At 52.8% G+C, this 17,217-nt stretch overlaps 1 protein-coding gene across 4 annotated transcripts in view; it reads left to right on the forward strand.

Annotated features, from left to right (window-relative positions):
- ZER1 (zyg-11 related cell cycle regulator) overlaps positions 1–17,217 on the forward strand; it is a 30,421-nt gene continuing 13,204 nt past the window's right edge. For 3 of the 4 annotated variants that reach the window (XM_030858445.2, XM_060300341.1, XM_060300342.1), the window contains exons 1-8: positions 1–155; positions 11,836–12,087; positions 13,367–13,517; positions 13,742–14,178; positions 14,491–14,667; positions 16,023–16,137; positions 16,289–16,435; positions 16,767–16,940. In XM_030858445.2, coding sequence (XP_030714305.1) covers positions 11,930–12,087; positions 13,367–13,517; positions 13,742–14,178; positions 14,491–14,667; positions 16,023–16,137; positions 16,289–16,435; positions 16,767–16,940 — 1,359 coding nt within the window. In that variant the 5' untranslated portion in view covers positions 1–155; positions 11,836–11,929. The remainder of the gene's footprint in view (positions 156–11,835; positions 12,088–13,366; positions 13,518–13,741; positions 14,179–14,490; positions 14,668–16,022; positions 16,138–16,288; positions 16,436–16,766; positions 16,941–17,217) is intronic. The other variant, XM_030858446.2, reaches the window with a different exon arrangement.

Here is a 17,217-nt window from a genome sequence, read left to right on the forward strand (position 1 = left end):
GGGGCGGCCCCGGAAGTGACGCGCCCCGGGTTTGTTGACAGCGGAGGCGGCGGCAGCTGCAGGCTGCGAGCCGTAGGAGCCGGATCGGGGGAGGGGCCGGGCCCCAGAGCCAGCACCCGGCGTCCCTCAGCCCCGCCCGCCGCCCTAAGGGCAAGGTAATGGCCACGGAGTCCCCCCGGCGCGACCCCCATCTCGCCCCCGGCTCCTGTCCCTGGGATCCCAAGCTCCACCCCTCCGACCCTCGTCTTCCGCAGACCCCGGCCCTAGCCCGACTAGATCCCATGCCTCCCCAGCATCTCCCGGGCCGCATCCTCCGCTCCTCCTCGCCGAGGAAGCATCCCGTCCGCTCCCGGGGCCAAGGGATATCTCTGCGTCCTCCCCCCTTCCCTTCTTGCCTCCGGTGCCTCACCATCGCCGCTGCAACCATTTGCAAAGGTCCATCTCGGCCAGTGGTGGGAGGACTCCCTTCTCTACCTCTGCTGCCAGGTCTGAGAAACATGCCTTTAAAAGTGAGCACCCTTCCTCCAGAAAGAAAATGACGCCCTGTCTCATGCCCCTACAAAATGGGGGATAGATGCAGGGCTGAAAGAGGCAGCCTCTGCCCCTCCTACCTGTTGGATGAGCTTAAGTTTCCCCAAAGCAGTGCTTGAAAGCTCAGGGATGACAAGGCGCGGGGAAATCCAACAGGGTGGCAAAGGGATGGGGTGGTAGCAAACCTAAGGGCCAAGGGAGCCTGATAGGTGGGTTGAAAGTGAAACTGACTGCTGGCTGCTATAGCTCTGTGGGTGGAACTTGACTTGGCTGCTTTTTGGCCCAAGGAGTCCAAGACTTCCAGTCTTTGTGCCTGTCAGCACATTTGATTTTTAAATCAGAGGGGGAATGCCTGATGCCTCCATGGAAAAATCACCCCATATGATCTGTTCTACAGAATGTTTCTCTACAGGGTTCAAACTGGTTAGAATGAGCATTGAGGACAGCTTTGAAAAGGGTCACAGGAGAGTGTACTTAGGGCAGGAGGTGGTTGCCAGTGGTGAGGGGGTCTCTCTGTTTCAGTTCACTAGTTCATTCAGCAAATCAGAAATATATGTAAGGAGAAGAAAAATATATGTAGGGTGGAGAAAAATAGTGCAGGAAGGGCCACGATAAGGGCCAGAGAGTGGAGTTGCCCTTTTTATAGAGGGTGGTCAGAGAAGGGCTCTAATAAGGTGATATCTGAGCAAAGACCTGAAGGGAGGGAGGGAGCAAGCCATGCAGCAAGCGCAAAGGTCCTGAGGTAGTATATCTGATGATTTTAAAAACCAGCAGGAGGACAACAGGGCTGGAGCAGAGTGAAGGAGAGGAAGAGTGGTTGACAAGGAAATCAGAGAAGAGTAGGGGCCAGATATTGGTGGGGAGGATATCAGGGGCTGTTCATGTGATGCAGGGTCACAGGGTGTCTAATGGGGCACCCTTTCAGAACTGTATTAATTTGAAGTGTCTGGTGTTCAGAGAAAATATGTTCTAGATGACAAATGGACATTGTGCTGTGGCCTGGCATGGTAAGTACCCTTTCTCCACCTTTATAATGGCCACTGATGGAATAAATTTTAAAAGGACAGTCACAGAACACTGTAGTTAAATCTGGTCATGCCACTTACTTTTTGGTTGTGAGAACTTGGGCGAGTCAAGCAGCCAAGTCAAGTACCACCCACAGAGCTATAGTAGCCAGCAGTCAGTTTCACTTTCAACTCACCTTTTCCCACCTCAACGTCCGCATCTGTAAAATAGGGTTGTTGGGCTAAATGAGAGGTCATGCACTGAAGCGCTTAGTGCATCATTTAGCCCATATTAAATCCTCAGGACATTGCAGGTATGCCGATGGCAATGACAATGGTGAGGAAATATTTGCATGTGTCTACCTCAAAGCCTTTCTTTTTAGCACCAGCTGATGATGTCACCAGCTGTTGGCTGCCTCCCTGAACTAGTAGAATTTTGGAGAACAGCGGGGGAGACAAAGTGGAAACTTGCTGTCACCCCTCAGTGGGAACAGTGGTTGCACATCACTGTCATGGTGGCTTGGTCCTGTCTTTTTTCACACCAGTGGAAGGTTATGGGGGCTTTTTTTTTTTTTAAAGAGCAAGGAAATCCCTATTCTGCCATATAATATAGGCTAAATGGTGGTGTTGAAATAAATATGACATGGAGATGGGTTGGGAAGGGCAGTATATGTTGACTCTGTTTGTGTGGTTGGGTTGTGTGTGGCGGATTTGCTGGAGACTGTTGATCCTAGATGTGCCCAGCAGAGGCTGAGACTGCAACATGCCTTATAGGGAGTGGAACAATGGTTGCTCTCTCTCCTCAACCCCTAAGCCTGGACTATGTCATCAGGCCTGGGTCATAAGCTGAGCAGGGCAGCTGGGCCAGTGGATTTGAAAACGAAAAGTCAAGCACACCAACGCTGAGAGCCAGGGTGCTGAAGCCGGTTGTTGTGGGTAAAAGTGCGGACTAGTCATCTGGGGAGCTGGGTTCAAGCCCGGCTCTGCTATGGTTCACTGTGTGAACTTGGGCAAGTCCTATCCCCTGTCTGTGCCTCAGTTTTCCTATCTCTACACTAACTGAAGGCTACTGGGAGGACGAAAGAACTCGGTGCATTCTAAAGCTCTCTACAAAGGTTAAAAACAGTTCTTGTTGTCATTAGCACCACCAGGATTCTGCGACTTATTTTGGGGCAGAAGGCTTCAGTACCTCAGCTGTTCTTGACCCCCGAAATGCGAGTTCAGAGACCCCTGTTGGATCATTTACTTTGAGACAAACATCCTATATCTGGTTCAATCCCTGAAGCTGATTTTCCAGCTTCAGAAATGAGCAGAAGGATCTCTCCAAGCATTATTCTTAGGAAATCACTCCATAATTATTGGTTACCACCTTCTTGCCATTATTTCATGGCATCTGCTCAGCAGCCCCATGTGGTAGGTTTGCAACCCATTGACAGATAAGGACCCTGATGAATATTGAGGCTGGTAAATATTGCCTGGGGACCTCATGGAGCTGAGGCTCCTTCACCCGCAACCAACCAGTCATGCACTCACTGTGTCATGGAGACCCCATGAGTCACACTAGGTCTCGTCCTCAGGAAGCTTCTAGTCCTGTGGTCAAAAAATGATATATGCCTGTAGAATAGTTACCGGTGATGCCCGATCATCTGTGCTCAGGGCCCAGGACCCTCCAGGTTGTAAGCAGGCAAAGGCTCATGCCGCAGAAGGGAGACCTGAGGCTTGGAGAAACAGTTCCTGCCCATAGCATAATGGTGGAGAGAGCCAGGCACTTACTGGGGGACTTGGGCACATTAATGCACATATTTGAACCATAGTTTCTTCATCTGGAAAACAGAATAGTATGTCCTTATAGGTTATTTGTGGCTTCAATGAAAACATGCATGGAAAGCTCAGAATTCTGGGTCTCAAACTAATGAATACATGTATACATACTGATAGGTACATATAGACCCTTGTACACGTACATAGTCTGTGGCCGGTCACGTCACCACTGAGTCTCAGCTGCCTCATCTGTAAGTTGTCGATTATAATTCCTGCCTCGTGTAGTTGTTGGGAGAATTAAGTGAGTTGATGCATGTGGAGTACTTAGCAGAGTCCTTGGAATACGGTGCTCAGTATGGCTGTGATCACTGTTTGACTGCCAGCCTGGAACCCAGGTATCCCCAAGGCCCTCTGCCTCCAGGTGGCACCAGTGAGGGGTGATGCGCATTCCCCACTCATATCTTCCTAATGTAACCCACCCTGCAGATTAGTCTATGCAGGTCGGTGACCCCCCGGGATGCCCTCAGATCCTCAACTGCACCCCTGCCCCCAGGGGGCCCCTGGCACTTGCCTTGGCTCCCTTCACATCAGCCTCCCACCCCCAGTATCTGGCCTGTGATCCACTCCCTCCTGGAAAGCTTCCAGCCTCTGTAAATAGGATATTTGTTTGGGTTTTGCCCCCAGCTCCTGGGTTAATATTTCACAGGGTGGGTGCCGCTCCAAGGCTCAGAGCTTCTGGCTCCCTCAGCCAACAGAGAGGCTGGGGGTCAGGACACTGGTGGGGTCCCGTGCTCCCTCCTCTGGACCTCACATTCTCTTCCCCCTACACTGGATGGACAGAAGACTGGATGGTTTGGTGAGAAGCATGGCTTTGCTTTAGGTTTGGATTGTGTCCCACTCTTGTTACTTGTGTGATTTTATTTATTTATTTATTTTTGGCTCTGTTGGGTCTTCACTGCTGAGCGTGGGCTTTCTCTAGTTGCGGCGAGTAAGGGCTACTTTTCGTTGCGGTGTGTAGGCTTCTCATTGCGGTGGCTTCTTTCATTGCGGAGCACGGGCTCTAGGCATGCGGGCTTCAGTAGTTGTGGCACGCGGGCTCAGTAGTTGTGGCTCGTGAGCTCTAGAGCACAGGCTCAGCAGTTGTGGCACACGGGCTTAGTTGCTCCGCGGCACGTGGGATCTTCCCAGACCAGGGCTCGAACCCATGTCTCCTGCATTGGCAGGCGGATTCTTAACAACTGCACCACCAGGGAAGTCCCTAGTTGTGTGATTTTAGACAAGCCTCAGTGTCTTCGTCAGAAAACCGGGTAACAATCTCTATCTCACGGTATTTTAGTGTCATAACTCAGGCAAGAACAAACCTTTATTCTGTTACATGCCAGGCACAGGCCGGGCCCTGAGGATCCAGGAGTGTGGAAGCGGAAAGTGTTCTTGTCCTCCTGGAGCTTGTGGGCTGGGGGAGGGGTCGTTAGACAGATTGTTATATAAATGGTGAATTAGCCGCAAGCACAGGATCCTAGGCAATGTCGTCCATTGGTTAAGTTAGAGACTGTATGAAATAAACCCCTTAAGGAGCTCAGACTGGAAGCAACCAGCTTGGAGGTGGCCGCTATTTGCTCTCCACTGCTCCCCACCCCCCAGGATGTCATAGCTCATGGTGGATCCAGGCAAGAGACGGGATGGAGAAAGACACAGGGTCCTTCTTACTGTGTGCTCTTCTGTCATAATCAGAGATCCCTCCATCTCCCGTTGCCAGAATCCCAGATGGCTGGTGCCTGCCACAAGAATGAGAAACCCTAGGGGCTGGGCATGGGGTGGGTAGAGATGGCCACCTCTGGCCGGTGCCAGGCTGTAGCTGGAAGGGGCCCAAGTGGCAGGGTGCTCCGGCCCCCGGGCCTCCAGCCTTGGTGCCAAGACAGATGGCTCCTTCCTCCTCCGGCTCACGCCAGCCCCCTGCAGCGGGGTCAGCACTGCGAAAAGGTGGTTAGCAGATCTGTGCCATCTGCCCGGGTTATCTTTTGGAGGCTTTTGGTGATCTTGGCGGCTGACAAGGTGGTGTTTCTTCCACCTGGGGAGCAGGGTTAGGGCAGAGTGGCTACCTGGGTGACTGAGCTCATCCTGCAGAAAGGGCAAAGCCCCTGGCGGCTCTCTCATCCAGAGTGGTAAGGGTTCCACTGTGGCCACTGGGTGCCCAGCACTGTCCTGGGCATGGTGGGCAGGGGGAATCTGAGAGCGTGCCTTGCCTCCCAGGTTCCCTGCATGTGCTGCAACCCTACAACGTGTCAGACCCACATGGGGTGTGCAGCCCCTCGTTCAGCCAATAGTCGTGGTATTGGGCCCATAGTGCCAGTGTCCCACACCCTCTGCCCTTTCAGCCTGTGAGCATCTTATCCTTCTTCCTGGAACGCCTTTCCCTTCTCTCCCCACCACCGGAGTGAACTATGACTCATCTTTTGGGTCGCTGCTGAGATGTCACTTCCAAGGACGCCTGCCCTGACTCCCTAGTCCAGGGCAGGTCCCCTGGCACGGGCACCCAGGGTCCCAGGTCCCACCCTCTCCTTCAGAGCACTGGGCCCAGTTCCGTGGCATGGGTTTGTGTGCTTCTTAGGTGGAGATCTGTCTCGCTCCAGAGCCAGTGTGCTCCACGAGGACAAAGACCTTGTCTGGTTTCGCTCACCCGTGGACCTACAGTGCTCAATAGACACTAACCCTGGGCTAAGTACAGGGATGATGTCAGAGGAGAGAGCCCGGTTCCTGCCCTTGTGCAGCTGGCTGTCTGGCAGGGAAACTGGATAATTAAAACAGCATCAGTCCTAAATGTTAGTTGTTATGGTAGGGCCTATGGGGGCACACAGCAAGAGCACCCTGGCGGGTCAGGGAAGGCTTCCTGGAGGAAGTGACACTAAGGCCTGAGGGTGCATAGACATGAGCTGAGTCAAGAGGAGAATTCAAAGGTATTGTGGGCTGGAGTGGTTGGGAGATGCTTCCTGGAAGAGGGACATGAATGTGTTTGGGGGTTTAGGAGCAGTATTTAGAACAGAAAGTGGATGACCAAAGGTCCGAAGGTGACCTTGTGCCTCTGGCCTATTGCCAGTACAACGAAGGAGGCCAGTTCAGCGGGAGTAGGGGGTCGGGGGGTGGTGAGTAGGCCGCAGAGCTGGTCCCACTTCTGGAAGCCCTGAGTGACTGCTTGAAGAGATTGGACTTGGCAATTTCCAGCAGGGCATGTCTCCCTGCCAGCGGTGCTCCTTCTGGGTCAAGATCTGAAAGTGAGTGCAGGCAAAGGAAGGCCATGCCCAGGGTCCAGGCAGCCTGTTTCTTGTGCTTTTCCTCGAGGGTGTCATGGCACCACTGGGGCAGCTGGCACAGTGGGCCTCGCGGCAGGAGACCCAGGCCTGAGAAGCAAGGGCCTGGAGCTGGGCAGGAACAGACCTTGCTCTAGGGCCCAGGGCAGGTGAGGCAGGAGAAAGGGATGTTGATGATGAAAGCTGCCTCTTAGTGAGCAGTTACTATGTGCCAGGCACCACGCTAAGCCCTTTCTGTATTGTTCCGTGTCCATCTGCACACAGTGTTCTCTATTTTAGAGAAGAAACTGAGGCACAGAGGTGAAGGCACTTGCCCAAGTTCACCGGCTCTTATGCAGCAGGGCTGAGACTTGGAGCTGGGTCGGCCTGGCTCCAGAGCTCTTAGAGCACGGTCACCAGTGAGTGGTGCTGCCGGAATTGAGAGCTGGCCACTGCAAAGGGCACACCGTTCTGTGGTGCCCACTCGGTTTCCTGAGCATCCTGGAAGGCTCACATGTGGATTAGGAGGCTCCAAGAAGCCAGGGGCAAACTGAGCTCCTGCATAACCCTCCACGAGATGAGGTGCACATGCCAGTTTGGACAGAGTAGACCCTCTCTCTGAGCTTGAGTTTCCTCATCTGTAAGGTGGGCTCATAACCACCATTTGTTGTGCACTGAGTCATCTCAAGCTTGAGATGAGGCATTTTCCCAACAGCCCTGTGAAGTGGGGATTATTGTCCCCACTTTCCAGGCGAGGAAACTGAGGTCCAGAGAGGTTAAGTAATAGACCCGTGAATTGTGGAACTGGATTGAAACATAGATCTGTCTAACCTAGAGCCTTCACTTAAAGGGAAAAAAAGCAATAGCTACTGAAGGATAATATAGATAAGGAAAGGACCACAAAGCATGAGCAGACAGTTTGATGAATTTCCACAGGTGTAAACACCTGTCCCAGCCCTCCCAGAGGCCCCCCTGTCACTTTCTAATTACTGCCTCCCTGCAAAGGTAATCACCACCCTTACGTCTAACACCATAGATTCATTTTGCCTATTTTTTCCCCTTTCTGATGTAAACTCTCATAGGAAAAAGGTTTGGGACTAATTCCTGACTGTCCTCAGGTCTATAAATGGTGGATTGTTTTCTATCTTGTTCACTCAACTTGAATGTGAAGGTTCAGTTTTCATTCTCTCCTAGCCACTTATTGTAGCTGAGGATGCATAGTCAGTTAGATCGTTACTTCGCTGAACCCCGAATTCCTTTTAAACGTGGACCTCTTAGGTGTCCAGGCCATTTTCTTAACTTTTTGTTGAATCGCAGTATACATTTTTAAAAGTGCACACGTCATAATATACAGCTCCCTGAATATTCACAAAGTGCACATGCCTGTATGCCCAGCACTCAGATAAGGGACTAGAAGCTTCTTAGCTCCGAACCAAACCCCCAAAGTAACCACAGTCCTGACTTCTGCCACCACAGATTAGATTTTCCTGTTTTTTTTTATTTTGTTTGTTTGTTTTGCCCTGCCACCGGCATACAGGACCTTAGTTCCTTAACCAGGGATCGAACCCATACCCCCTGCAGTGGAAGCATGCAGTCCTAACCACTGGACCACTGGGAAGTCCCAGATTTTCCTGTTTTTTAACTTAAGGGAGTAAAACATAAATGGGTTCATTCAGTATATGAGTATACACTCTTTTGCGTCTGGCTCCTTTCACTAAACATGGTGAGGTCCATCCAAGCTGTTGTGAGGTGGTGCATTCTCATTGCTGTGTAGTGTTTCCCTGGTGAGTGGACCCTAATGTTCATTCTCATGTCAGTGGACATTTAGGTTCTGTTCTATCAGGAATCGTGCTGCTGTGGACATTTTGTCTGTGTCTTTTTGTGAACATTTATATGCATTGCTGATGGGTGTATATCTGGTAGTGGAGCTGCTGAACACTGAACATATGTGTTTGTTCAGCTTTAGTAGATAGTGTCACACAGTATTCGTTACACTGCCAGTTCACACCAATTCACACTCCCACCAGCAGTGTGGGTAACTTCCCCTCGTTCCATAGCTTCACTATAACACAAGCTGGGTGTTGCCTGTATTACTGTTGTTTCCAATGGAACCTTTCTGGTGGGTGCAAAATGGTATCTCATTATGGTTCTCCTTTCCTTTACGTTTATTGCGCATTTCTTTATCCTTTATGAAACGCCTGTTCAAGTCCTTTGCCTATTTTTTAACTGGATGCTATGTCCTGATCTGTAGAAGTTGTTTATATATTCTGAATACAAGCCTTTTGTTGGATATATTATTGGAAACGTCTTCTAGTTTGTGGCTTGCCTTTTCTCTTTCTTTTTTTTTTCCTATTTTTATAAATTTATTTATTTATTTATTTTTGGTTGCGTTGGGTCTTCGTTGCCCAGTTGCGGCAAGCGGGGGCTACTCTTCATTGTGGTGTGCGGGCTTCTCATTGCAGCGGCTTCTCTTGTTGTGGAGCATGGGCTCTAGGTGCATGGGCTTCAGTAGTTGTGGCACGTGGGCTCAGTAGTTGTGGCTCGCGGGCTCTGGAACACAGGCTCAGTAGCTGTGACTCACAGGCTTAGTTGCTCCATGGCATGTGGGATCTTCCCAGACCAGGGCTCGAACCCATGTCCCTTGGACTGGCAGGCAGATTCTTAACCACTGCGCCACCAGGGAGGTCCCTTGCCTTTTCTCTTTCTTAATGGTACCTTTTGATGAAAAGAACATTAAGTTTTGAGGCAGTCCAATTTATCAGTTTCTCTCTGCTTTTTTTTGTGACCTATTTAAGAAATTATTGACTACTCGAAAATCATAAAGATATACTCCGATGTTTTCTTCTAGAAGCCTATCGTTTCACCGTTCACGTATCGGTCTGTGGTCCATGTCAAATGAGTCTTTGTGTGTATGTGAGCGAACGTCCCTCACTTCGGTGCACGTCAGTTTATCGTTTTTCCCTTATGAGTCCTACTTAAGAAATCTGTACCTATCCCAAGGTCATGAAGGCAGTAGGAGACTTCACTGTTTTTTATTGAGGTATAGTTCATGTACAATATTATATGTTACAGGTGTACAACATACCGATTCACAGTTTTAAAGGTTACACTTCATTTATAGTTACTATAAAATATTGGCTGTATTCCCTATGTTGTACAATATATCCTTATAAACTATTTCATACATGATAGTTTGTACCCCTTACTCCCCTCCCCCTGTCTTGCCCCTCCCCCTTCCCTCTCCCCACTGGTAACCACTAGTTTGTTCTCTATTTCTGTGAGTCTGTTTCCTTTTTGTTATATTCATTAGTTTGTTCTATTTTTTAGATTCCACATGTAAGTGATATCATACAGTATTTGTGTTTCTCTGTCTGATGAGAGCTTACTTTTTTTTTTTTTAATTAATTTATTTGGCTGTCCTGGGTCTGATTTGCAGCACACAGGGTCTTCGTTGCCTCATGTGGGATCTTTAGTTGCAGCATGTGGGATCTAGTTCCCTGACCAGGAATCAAACCCAGGCTCCCAACATTGGGAGCACGGAGTCTTAACCACTGGACCACCAGGGAAGTCCCAAGACCTTACTTTTTTTTTTTAATAAATAAATTTATTTATTTATTTATTTTTGGCTGTGTTGGGTCTTCGTTGCTGTGTACAAACTTTCTTTAGTTGTGGTGAGTGGGGGCTACTCTTCGTTGCCGTGCGCGGGCTTCTCATTGTCATGGCTTTTCGCTGTGGAGCACGGGCTCTAGGCGTGCAGGCTTCAGTAGTTGTGGCTTGCGGGCTCTAGAGCTCAGGCTCAGTAGTTGTAGCGCACGGGCTTAGTTGCTCCGCAGCATGTGGGATCTTCCCAGGCCAGGGCTTGAACCCATGTCCCTTGCATTGGCAGGCAGATTCTTAACCACTGCCCCACCAGGGAAGCCCAAGACCTTACTTTTTTAATAACAGTTTTATTGAGCTGTAATTCCTATGCCATACAGTTCATGTATTTAAAGTAGACAGTTCAGTGGGTTTCGGGGATATTCACAGAGTTGTGCAACCATCACCACAGTCAATTTTAGAACATTTTCTTCCCCCCAAAAAGAAATCCACAGCCATTAGCAGTCACTCCCCATCCCCGCCCCCACACCAACCTCTTAGCCCCAGGCAACCACTAATCTACTTCTGTCTCTGTAGGTTTGCCTGTTCTGGCTAAACATTTCATACAAATGGAATCATAAAATATGTGGCCTTTTGTGACTGGTTTCTTTCACTTAGCATAACGTTTTTCTTTTTTTTGCGGTACGCGGGCCTCTCACCGTTGTGGCCTCTCCCGTTGCGGAGCACTGGCTCTGGACGCGCAGGCTCAGTGGCCATGGCTCACGGGCCCAGCCACTCCGCGGCACGTGGGATCTTCCCGGACCGGGGCACGACCCCGCGTCCCCTGCATCGGCAGGCGGACTCTCAACCACTGCACCACCAGGGAAGCCCTAGCATAACGTTTTTAAGGTGCAGTGTTGTAGCGTGTGTCAGTACTTTTCATTCCTGTTATTGCTAAATAAGGTTCCATTACATGGCTATACCATGTTTTTGTCTATCCGTTTATCAGTTGATGGGCATTTGAATTGTTTCCATTTTGACTATTATGAATAATACCACTATGTACAACTTTTATGTGGAAGTATATTTTCATTGCTCTCGTGAGGAGCCTTCATTCTTAATCATATACAATGAGAGTCACTGATGACGTGTCTTTAAAGCCCTGGCACATACTAAGCATTCAAACAGTGACAGCTATATGCAGGTTATACACACACACACACACACACACACACACACACACTCACACACACACAGCAACGGACACCACCCTGACGGTCCAGTGGTTAGGACTCGGTGCTTTCACTGCCGTGGCCCGGGTTCAATCCCTGGTCAGGGAACTAATATCCCACAAGCCGTGTGGTGTGGCCAAAAAAAATCCCCTGTAATCCCCACCCAAGCACTGGGTCCCCAGCACACACATCTGCCCACAGACATTGGGAGGTCATGGAAATGCTCAGACAACGCCCCCTGTTCTTTGCAGGTCAAATCACATGTAGGTGGTAGCACAGCAGGGCAGGGAAGGGAGGAATCAGGAGTCCCGGGCCCTGACCCTGCTAAGCTGCTAGCTTGTATGTACCATCCAGGGGCCTCAGTTTTTCTACTAGAGAATGGACATAGGGCAGCTGGTAGTTCTGGCCCTTATGCATGGCTCACTTAGCTTCTTTCCCGTTCCCCAGGCCGTGGCTCAGCTAATGATCCTGTGAGTGTCAGGGAGTCACCATTGCCCCTGGGGGCCCCTGTCCCAGAGTGGCCTACCTGTCTGCTCCCAGCATGGCGTCAGACAGCCCTGAGTCCCTGATGGCCCTCTGCACCGACTTCTGCCTGCGCAACCTGGATGGTACCTTGGGCTGCCTGCTGGACAAGGAGACTCTGCGGCTCCATCCAGACATCTTCCTGCCCAGCGAGATCTGTGACCGGCTCGTCAATGAGTGAGCAGGCGTGGGGCTGGGGCAGGGGCCTGAGCCTCAGCATGAGTGTGTGCGAGAGATTGGGAGCATTGTGTGTGCCCCCCGTGGGGATATGCACACACGTGGGTATCTGTGGGTGCAAGAGAACACTGGCCCCTCCATAACCGTAAAGTTGTAATTGTGCATGTTGGTATGTGTGTGGAGGGGGGCGCACGTGAAGGAACGTGTTTGCACACACGTGGGCTTCTGCAGCACAGGGTAGGTTTGAGTGTAAAACTGCAGGTATGCATTACACCTATGAGAGGGTGTAGAAACCTCTCCTATAATATAAATGAAGGAGTTATATGCTGTCCTCTGTGTGTATTTGTGTACGCACACGCGTGTGCGTGTGCCTGTGAACACGTGTCTGTGTGTGAACCTGAATACATACATATTTATGCACCAGTGCCGGAATAATGGACCCCTGAGCAGGGATCAGATCATTCAGAAAATCGCTATGTGGCTTCTCCAAGGGACTCCCCACTAATAGAGGCTCCTAGAAGGATGATACACAGGCCTGACTGCTGGAGGTTCGGTCCAGATGCCCAGAGGGAAATTGTTAGACCAGACAGTTGCATATAAAAGTGGGAACCTGTGTGTGACCTGAGAGCCCAACTTGTAAAAACATTCTGAGCATCTAATGTGGGTCAGGCACTATATTGGACACTGCAGAGCAGAGTTGTGTCCATTTTACAGATGGAGGAACTGAGGTCTGGGGAATTGCAGTTACTCGTGTGAAGTTGCCCAGGTAGTGAACAGCCAAGCCAGGGTGGTGTATGACTCCACAGCCTTTTCCACCAGACCAGCATCTGCTGGTATCTCAACAGAGTTTTGCTGAGCGCTTGCTCTGTACCCAGCTGGGAACTCCAAACCCCTCGGCTCAGTCTTCCTGTTGGACAGGGTTCTGGGAAGGGCTGATCAAGGAGTCAGAGCTGGCTTAAAGAAGATGGGGAGTGTGGACATGTATGTTTGTTATAGAAGCGTCTACAGTTTGGCGGGGAAGAGCTTGGGATTTGCCATTGCTAGAGGCCCCTTTATCACCAGCTGGTCTACCTTTGGACTCCTGGGTGCTGGGGCCACCCTTAGTCTCATCTGTAGGGTAGTCCAGATCCAACCAGGTGCTATGAGGAAGAGGAGGGGAGGAGGTGGAGGTTGCTGCCGGGGTGGCCAGGGAAGGCTTCAGAGGAAGGGGAGGGCTTGTGCTGGGCCTTGAAGGGAGCATGCGGGTCCCTCCCCTGAGCCAGGCTTCCTTCCCTCCCAGGTATGTGGAGCTGGTCAACGCCGCCTGCAACTTTGAGCCGCATGAGAGCTTCTTCAGCCTCTTCTCAGACCCCCGCAGCACCCGCCTCACCCGAATCCACCTCCGCGAGGACCTGGTGCAGGACCAGGACCTGGAAGCCATTCGCAAGCAGGTGAGACCTGGTCACCAGGCACCGGGGATGGCCGGGGGAGGCCACCCTGAGACGGTCAGGCAGAGTTGGGGCAGGACCGGTCACCTCCAGCCCAGGAATCCTGAGGCGCCTCCAGGGCTCTCCCCCTCGTGCAGACCCCTCCCCAAGCCCCACGTGTGGCTCAGGGCCAGGCCTAGGCTGGGGTGTGGGTGCAGAGGTGATAACGGGGCTGTGCCCGCCGCCAGGACCTGGTGGAGCTGTACCTGACCAACTGTGAGAAGCTGTCCGCCAAGAGCCTGCAGACGCTGAGGAGCTTCAGCCACACCCTGGTGTCCCTGAGCCTGTTCGGCTGCGCGAACATCTTCTATGAGGAGGAGAACCCGGGGGGCTGTGAAGACGAGTGCCTCGTCAACCCCACCTGTCAGGTGCTGGTCAAGGACTTCACCTTCGAGGGCTTTAGCCGCCTGCGCTTCCTCAACCTGGGCCGCATGATCGATGGGGTCCCCGTGGAGTCCCTGCTGCGGCCGCTCAACTCGCTGGCCGCCTTGGACCTCTCGGGCATCCAGACGAGCGACGCGGCCTTCCTAACCCAGTGGAAAGACAGCCTGGTGTCCCTCGTGCTCTACAACATGGACCTGTCTGACGACCACATCCGTGTTATTGTCCAGTTGCACAAGCTGCGGTGAGCTGCGAGCCCAGAGCTCGCGGGGTGGGGGTGGGGAGGTGTGGATTGTCAGTCCCAGAAGATTCCTGAGCCCCCGGCCAGGCAGAAGGTGGGGATAGAAGAGACAGTTCTATTCCTTAAACCCACTGTTTTGGTCTGACCGGGGCTGTTAAGGGCACCTGGGTCCCAGCACGTTTTTTCCCAGAACGCCCTGGAGTGGTTGTAACAGGGATGGGCCCTCCCCTGCCATGGACTGAAACAGGAGGGGTCTACGAGGCAGCCCCAGTCTGTGTCCAGCTCCTGACCTGTGCCCCCAACTCCAATCTCCAGACACCTGGACATCTCCCGAGACCGCCTGTCCAGCTACTACAAGTTCAAGCTGACTCGCAAGGTGCTGAGCCTCTTTGTGCAGAAGCTGGGGAACCTGATGTCCCTGGACATCTCTGGCCACATGATCCTGGAGAACTGCAGCATCTCTAAGATGGACGAGGATGCAGGACAGACCAGGTGGGGACCCACCTGCCATGTTTGCTAGCAGGGTATCATTCAACAGGCATTGACCAAGTGCCCCTCTGTCAAGTGCTTGTCCTGGATGCTGGACAGAAAGAAACAAATCAGACCCTCCCGAGTCTGTGTGAGCTACTGGGGACAGACGGGTCATTATTAGGGCTGCACAGGGCTCTGGGGTTGCCCTGAGGGTCAGGAAGGAGGGAGGAGGAGGAATGGCACCCAGGCTGTGCAGAGAGCTCATTCTGAGTTTGCCAGAGGAAGGGTGTTCTAGCAGAGGAGACAGCACGTGCAAAGGCTGGAGGTACTGCATGGGGAGTGACTGGGAGATTACGGCGCTCAGACGGGCCGGAGCTGGTGTGGTGGTATTAAGGTAAGGCCAGCATACCCGCCACTCGTTAGGTGTTACGGCAGACAGGCTGGTCCCCAGGTTTGTTGTTTGGAGGAGAGAGCTGATTCAAACCCATCCAGCTGTCACTGGCCGTAAACCCTCTCCCCGACCGGAATGGAGTGGGGTTTGGTTGATGGGCATGTCCCTTCATGACTGTTGGGGGAACCTAAAGGTGACACATCCTCACTAGAATGGCAGATAGGATTCTCCAAAGATGGCTGCAACGGTATCTCCTATCCCACATGTTCTCTACAGTGTGACCTTGTCATCCTCCCATCAAGAGGTGGGGTCTATGTCCATCCCCTGCCTTTAAAAAAAAAAAAAAGGGACTTCTCTGCTTCCCTGGTGGCACAGTGGATAAGAATCCTCCTGCCAGTGCAGGGGACACGGGTTCGAACCCTGGTCCGTGAAGACCCCATGTGCTGCGGAGCAACTAAGCCCGTGCGCCACAACTGCTGGGCCTGCGCTCTAGAGTCCGCGTGCCACCACAACTGAGCCTGCATGCCACAACTACTGAGCCCGCGTGCCACAACTACTGAGCCCGTGTGCCGCAACTACTGAGCCCGGGTGTCACAACTACTGAGCCTGCGTGCCGCAATTACTGAGCCCGCGTGCCGCAATTACTGAGCCCGCGTGCCGCAACTACTGAGCCCGCGTGCCACAACTACTGAAGCCCACATGCCTGGAGCCCGTGCTCCACAACAGGAGAAGCCACCCCAGTGAGAAGCCCGTGCACCGCAACAAAGAGTAACCCCTGCTCGCCACAACTGGAGAAAGCCTGTGCTCAGCAACAAAGACCCAACACAGCCAAAAAAAAATCAAAAACAAAATAGACAAGGCTGGAGGGCCTAGCAGAGGGCCCCAAGGAAACGCCTCACCACCCCCCAGGGAGAGGCCCTTGTTTGTGCTGACCCAGGGCAGCCCCGGGCCCCAGGCCACTCACCCCAACACCCTCTTCCCTCAGCATCGAGCCTTCCAAGAGCAGCATCATGCCGTTCCGGGCTCTGAAGAGGCCACTGCAGTTCCTTGGGCTCTTCGAGACCTCCCTGTGCCGCCTCACGCACATTCCGGCCTACAAAGTGAGAGGGGGAGGGGGAGGGGAGGACCAGGGTGCCCCGGGAGAAGGGAAGGAGGGGTCTGTCTGCCCTGGGCCTAGAGATGGCGGCACTGGGATCGGGCATCCCAGTGCTTGGCCTCTTCTGGGATGTTCTGATCATGCTCCATCTCCAGGTGAGTGGTGACAAAAATGAGGAACAGGTGCTGAATGCCATCGAGGCCTACACGGAGCACAGGCCGGAGATCACCTCACGGGCCATCAACCTGCTTTTCGACATCGCACGCATTGAACGCTGCAACCAGCTTCTGCGGGCCCTGAAGGTCAGTCCCGACCCTGGGGGCCCTCGGGCTCTGGTCCATTCCCACCACTCCCTCCTCTACACCCCTCCTCTTCCCCAGGACACCAGCCGTGCCGCCTCCCAAACCCCAGCCCCGCCTCGCGGTGCCTAACTTGCCCCAGCACTGGCCTCGTCCCAGGACCGTGGCCTGCCCCAGTTTCTGCTCCCCAACCCCTACTTCTGCCCTCAGGCAGCAGGATCAGGCTGAGCCCTGCCCCAGAGGACCATCCAAGCCCCTCTCACAGCCCCAGGCCTGTCCCCGCGCAACTTGGACAGGCCTGGCCAACCCCAGCCCGTACTCTGTCTTCATACAGCTGGTCATCACGGCCCTCAAGTGCCACAAGTATGACAAGAACATTCAAGTGACGGGCAGCGCTGCCCTCTTCTACCTGACCAATTCCGAGTATCGCTCAGAGCAGAGCATCAAGCTGCGCCGGCAGGTCATCCAGGTGGTGCTGAATGGCATGGAATCCTACCAGGAGGTGACGGTGAGCCCCCACCCGCTGCCTGCTCTGACCCAGACACCCCACTTCCTGCTCACCCTGTGTGCCCCAGCCTCGCCAGCAGGCTCGCAGAGCCCTCCCGGTGCCATGCTTGCTCTCGCCCTTTCTCTCCTGGCTCTGTACCGCCCCCCCCAACCCCCCTTTCCCGCGGCATCGCTGCCAGACTCTGGGACCTGGCATTCAGGGCCCTGGGACCTGGCCCCACCCGGCCAGTCCATCGCCCACTGCCACCCTCCCCCAGGGGCCCTGTCCTCCTGACTCT

The sequence above is a fragment of the Globicephala melas genome, chromosome 6 (assembly GCF_963455315.2).
Source record: "Globicephala melas chromosome 6, mGloMel1.2, whole genome shotgun sequence".
NCBI classification, from domain to species: Eukaryota; Metazoa; Chordata; class Mammalia; order Artiodactyla; family Delphinidae; genus Globicephala; species Globicephala melas.